The sequence below is a fragment of the Chiloscyllium plagiosum genome, unplaced genomic scaffold (genome assembly GCF_037043375.1).
Source record: "Chiloscyllium plagiosum isolate Xiang-an unplaced genomic scaffold, Cpla_swu_hap1 HiC_scaffold_13, whole genome shotgun sequence".
Taxonomy (NCBI): Eukaryota; Metazoa; Chordata; class Chondrichthyes; order Orectolobiformes; family Hemiscylliidae; genus Chiloscyllium; species Chiloscyllium plagiosum.
Window position 1 is genome coordinate 79737828 of NW_028270151.1, and position 4765 is coordinate 79742592.

A 4765-nucleotide genomic window follows, 5' to 3' on the forward strand; every position below is an offset into this window, starting at 1 on the left:
ATTCTAAGGTGTAAAGAAGTTAATTCTTTATTAACTCCCGAACATGCCCAAAGGTACGTTGAAAATAGAGCTACAACACTTATTCTCTTTGTCTTAAACCACTTCAATTGCAATGATCACATATTCCATTTGGAACGTGGGATTAATGGATTCAGACTAACATTTCTAAGCAATCTATAACTAAATCAATTTATTTCCTGATCTTAGGTTTTGAGGATTGGATTAATGGGCATCAACAGTACAAAAGCAAATGCAGACCTTGTGCTCAGAGCTCTGAAGGATGCCCTTGCGCAGTGCAAGAAAAGCAAGCACTGAGCCAAGGCTGAAGGTATGGAATGGTTCTGGGATCTAACAACCAGCTGACCGAACAGGAAGCTAATCCTTCAATAACAAAACCTGAATTACTTTGCCTTTGGTATAATAAATCAGAACATACTTCCAACTGTACCGAATCCTAGCGATTAGAAAATGAAACTCAAAAGGCCAAATGTTGTTTTGCTTTGTGATATCTATTACCATATAAATACGAAGGATCTATTACATAATACTGAAGAGCACTATTAAATTCAATCTTATCTGAATTCGCAACAAAATATTTTGGAAGCTGGTGTGTATTTGAACATTGTCCTCATATCAGTCACCAATCTTAATTCTCTCTGTGCTTGGCAAACAAACATACCAAAGAACTTCATTTTTCTATTTATCTCAGCTTTAGCAAAGTCCCCTGATAGGTTCAGATGTCAGAGGATGAGGGCGAGGAATGGATTTGGGCCATGGGTCATAATTATCTATTGTAACTACTACACAATGACATAAATCAAGCAATAAACAAATTAAATGACAAAATCACACCCTTCCAATCAGGTTAGTGCAATTATGTGACTGAAACAGGAAAGGGAGTTTATTGTAGAGACTGCTTTTTGGATACTCTGAAAAATTGAGGCATTATGGAGATGGGAGACCTCAATATATAACTATAACAACTGTGTTGTATGAATTTAATACATTACAGTGTAAAATTCAACGGACCCCCACATCCATGTATCTATTGAATAAACAAATTTCAATGGTATGTTCTTGAATTAATTTTTAAGTTGCTCTGCAAAACCTCACAACCAGTTCATTAGACATGCGATCAGTTACACATTCAGATGTATTCTATAATTCCAATCTTAAACTGCTTACTTCTTTTTCCCCCATCTATCCTTCAATACTTTAGCTTTCTACTTTAGGTTGATACTCCAGGACAGTGTTGAGGAGTGCTACAGTGTCAAATGTCACAGCCTTCTTATATGACATTACACTAGCTATTGAAATGAATGTGAAAGTTCCCAACTTCCCAGGCATAACTTTTATAGGCGTGGGGCACTGACCTGATGTCCTGGCCAATATTCCTCTCTCAACATACATCATAACTCATCTCACTACAGCATCCCTTTGGCAGGTATCCAAGAGAAATATTATTGTTTCATATTCTCTATCAAAATATGAGGTGATTCATGGTCATTAAATCTTTATCTGAATCTTTACTGAAGGTACTGAATCTTTATCTCAACAAATATTGATCAAGTGTAACACAAGCACAAACACAATTTGACAGGAGCCTTAAAATTAAAACCTTGTTTGACTGAGAAGCAAGTCAGTGAGCATAAAGGTGATTAATGAATGGGACTTGCTGCAAATTAAGACACAAGTAGCAGAGTTATGGATGACCTCAGCCTACAGATGAAAGAGTGTGAAAGACCAGTAAGTAATATGTTTAAATTGATAAATCTGGAGGTAACAAAGGCAAGGATGAGGGTTCGAACAGCAGATAATCTGAGGTGGATCAAAGTCACGTAATGTGGAAATAAATGGTCTTAAGAGATGGGATAAATATACGTTGGAAGTAGCAGGAACTCCGGGTGAAATGTTACATCACAATTGCAAACTCTGTGGGTTAATCTCTGGGTGTTGCCAGGAATAGAGCCGGAATAGGTAGCTGTGTCAGCTAGTTTGATGACTTGAAAAAAATGGTTTCAGTTGTCTCAACATTTAGTTGAAGGATATTTCTGCTCCTCCAGTACTCTGTTAGAAAAGTATTTGATCACTTAAAGTCAACTCAAATGGTGGCGAGGTAGAGCTGGATGTGGTCAGGGCCTATGTGAAAGTTAAAGCTGTGCTTTCACATGATGTTGTGAAGGGGCGGCATGGAAAACAATAAACAGCAAGGAACAAAAGACCAATTATTGTAGGACACCAGGGTAATGTTGCATGAGTTGTAAGAGAAGTTACTGCAAGTGATGATCTGAATACAATTAGAAAGACAAAATTGAAACCCCCTAGGACAGCAATCCCATCCAGCAGTGCAGCACGAGGCTGATGTTGGAGGAAAACTGTGTCATCAACTGTCAGGCTGTAGCAAGTTCAAAAAGGTCAAGGAGGGGAAGCCTACTTTTGTCACTGTCACGTACAATGTCATTTGATAATTTATTAAAAACTATCTCTGTACTGCGACAGTCCTAGAAACCTCATGCAAGGAATCAGATATGCAAGCCTGGGAAAGTTGTGTACATATTTCAAAGATGACAGAACATTAATGGACTTGGGAAGGATAGGGAGGTTTGGGACGGGGTGGTGGTGGTCAAGGTTTGGTTTGTTTTGAGCAATTAAGTTGAAACTTTTCAGCCCAAGGCTGGACTTTGTCTAGCGCTTAGAATCATAGAATCTCTACAGTGGATGCAGGCCATTTGGTGCATCGAGTCCACACTGACCTTTGAAGGGCATCCTACCCACATTCACACCCCATCCCTGTAACCATGCATTTACCATTGCTCACCTACTTAACCCACACATGCCTGGACACTATGGGTAATCCATTTAACCATCTTTGGACTAGAGGAGGAAACTGGAGCACTTGGAGGAAACCCACAAACACAGGGAGAACGTGCAAATTCCACAGGGTCACCTGAGGGTGGAATCAGACCCAGGTCCCTGGCACTGTAAGCCAGCAGGGCTAGCTACTGAACCATTGTTGCTGCAGGCAGATAGACAGTTCTTTTCAATAAGGAGCTGTGAATAAAAGCAAATGTTGTGAACTCAATGAGCAACTTCACTTCTGACCTTATTTTGAGCGAGGACCATTGTTGAAGCAGCTGAAGATGGTGGGTGTCCAACAATCATCATCCTAATTCTGTATGTTAGAAATGACATCAGACAATGGCAAGTTCTTTTTCCCAGATTCCTATTGACTTCAATTTTATCAGAGATCCTTGCTGTCACACTCCATCAAATGGTGCCTTGATGCTGAAGGCAGATACTCTCACCTCATCTCTTGAAATTTACTCTTTTTGTCCTTTATTAGGCCAAGGCTGCTATAAGATCTGGAACTAAAATCCAAACTGCTTCTTAGATGTTACTTGATGATATAACCCCTTACATTTACCTAATATTTGAATGTAGCCTGGTAGGGGATAACTAGCTGAACTAATTTTGAACTACTCCTTGTGGACTGGACATAGTGATGCAATTATGCATTTGCCTGGGAAATGGTAGTGTTTTAACTGCACTGGCCCAGCTCAGCTTTCGGCACTTGTGAACAGGCACTCCAGGCTGCTTTCATTCTGACAATTTTGGAGGCTATTTATTGTGTCTAAGGCTTTCAAAGAAGTTTGTGAGAAGATTTGTAGCTCGGGTGCTCGTTGTTGTGGTTCTGTTCGCCGAGCTGGGAATTTGTGTTGCAGACGTTTCGTCCCCTGTCTAGGGGACATCCTCAGTGCTTGGGAGCCTCCTGTGAAGCTAAGGATAGCTGGTCGTGTCATTGCATGGCTAGTTCGTGTTATCCTTAGTAGCCACACACGCAGGTGACAAGCAACATGAGTTCGACTGGGACAACACTACTATTAAAGGACAAGCCAAGCAGAGAACAGCCAGGGAATTCCTAGAGGCATGGCACTCATCCACAGATTCTATCAACAAACACATCGACCTGGACCCAATATACCGGCCACTGCAGCGACAGCTAGAACTGACAACTGGAAGCGGCAGAGACAAACCACTATAAATGCTGGAGGAAACAACACAGAAGCGCTTCACAGGAGGCTCCCAAGCACTGAGGATGTCCCCGAGGCAGGGGACGAAATGTCTACAACACAAATTCCCAGCTCGGCGAACACAACCACAACAGCTTTCAAAGAAAATTGCTTCCAATACCATGAGGCAAAGGTCAACATGAAATTAAATCCCTGAAAACACCGGTGAAAAATCTCAAAATAGACCATAGTTAACTTATTGCTATAAAGTAATAGTGGTGCCCATAAATTTTTGTTTGTGAATTACTGGTTACTAAATGAACTGTTAGCTTTGAATCCATTTCCTTAAGAGATTTATTGGCTTTTGCAGTTGGCATGTTTGAGCCAGAGGAATGAAGAATTTCATTAACACTGTCAAGCAAGAGGACAGTATCCATAAATATATGATCTTAGATGGAAAATCATGGGAAAGATATGGTTTCAAAATATGGCCTGAAGAGTAGAAGTCACTATAATTAACTGTCCATCACTTCCAAGCCACTATAATGATGAATACCTAGGTTTGAGTCACAGGTCAGAATGTCACTGAAGGAGTCAGATGCTACAGAACACAGTACCTGCTAAGCCACTTGAACGGAAACCACTGCAATTTACCACTCATCAGAACTAGTGGATAAAGAGTCTGTGACTAGAAATAACTGGAGAGTCTTAATTGGTACAGGGAGGCAGTAGAAAAATAAGTTCAGATGTCCCTT

The 4765-nt window shown here is 40.5% G+C and overlaps 1 protein-coding gene across 1 annotated transcript in view; it reads left to right on the plus strand.

The window, feature by feature from the left end:
- Positions 1-1072, plus strand: part of agxta (alanine--glyoxylate aminotransferase a) — a 28465-nt gene extending 27393 nt beyond the window's left edge. The window contains exon 11 of the mRNA XM_043701816.2: positions 208-1072. Within this exon, the coding sequence (XP_043557751.1) occupies positions 208-315 (108 nt within the window). The 3' untranslated portion in view covers positions 316-1072. The remainder of the gene's footprint in view (positions 1-207) is intronic.
- Positions 1073-4765: the final 3693 nt, after the last annotated feature.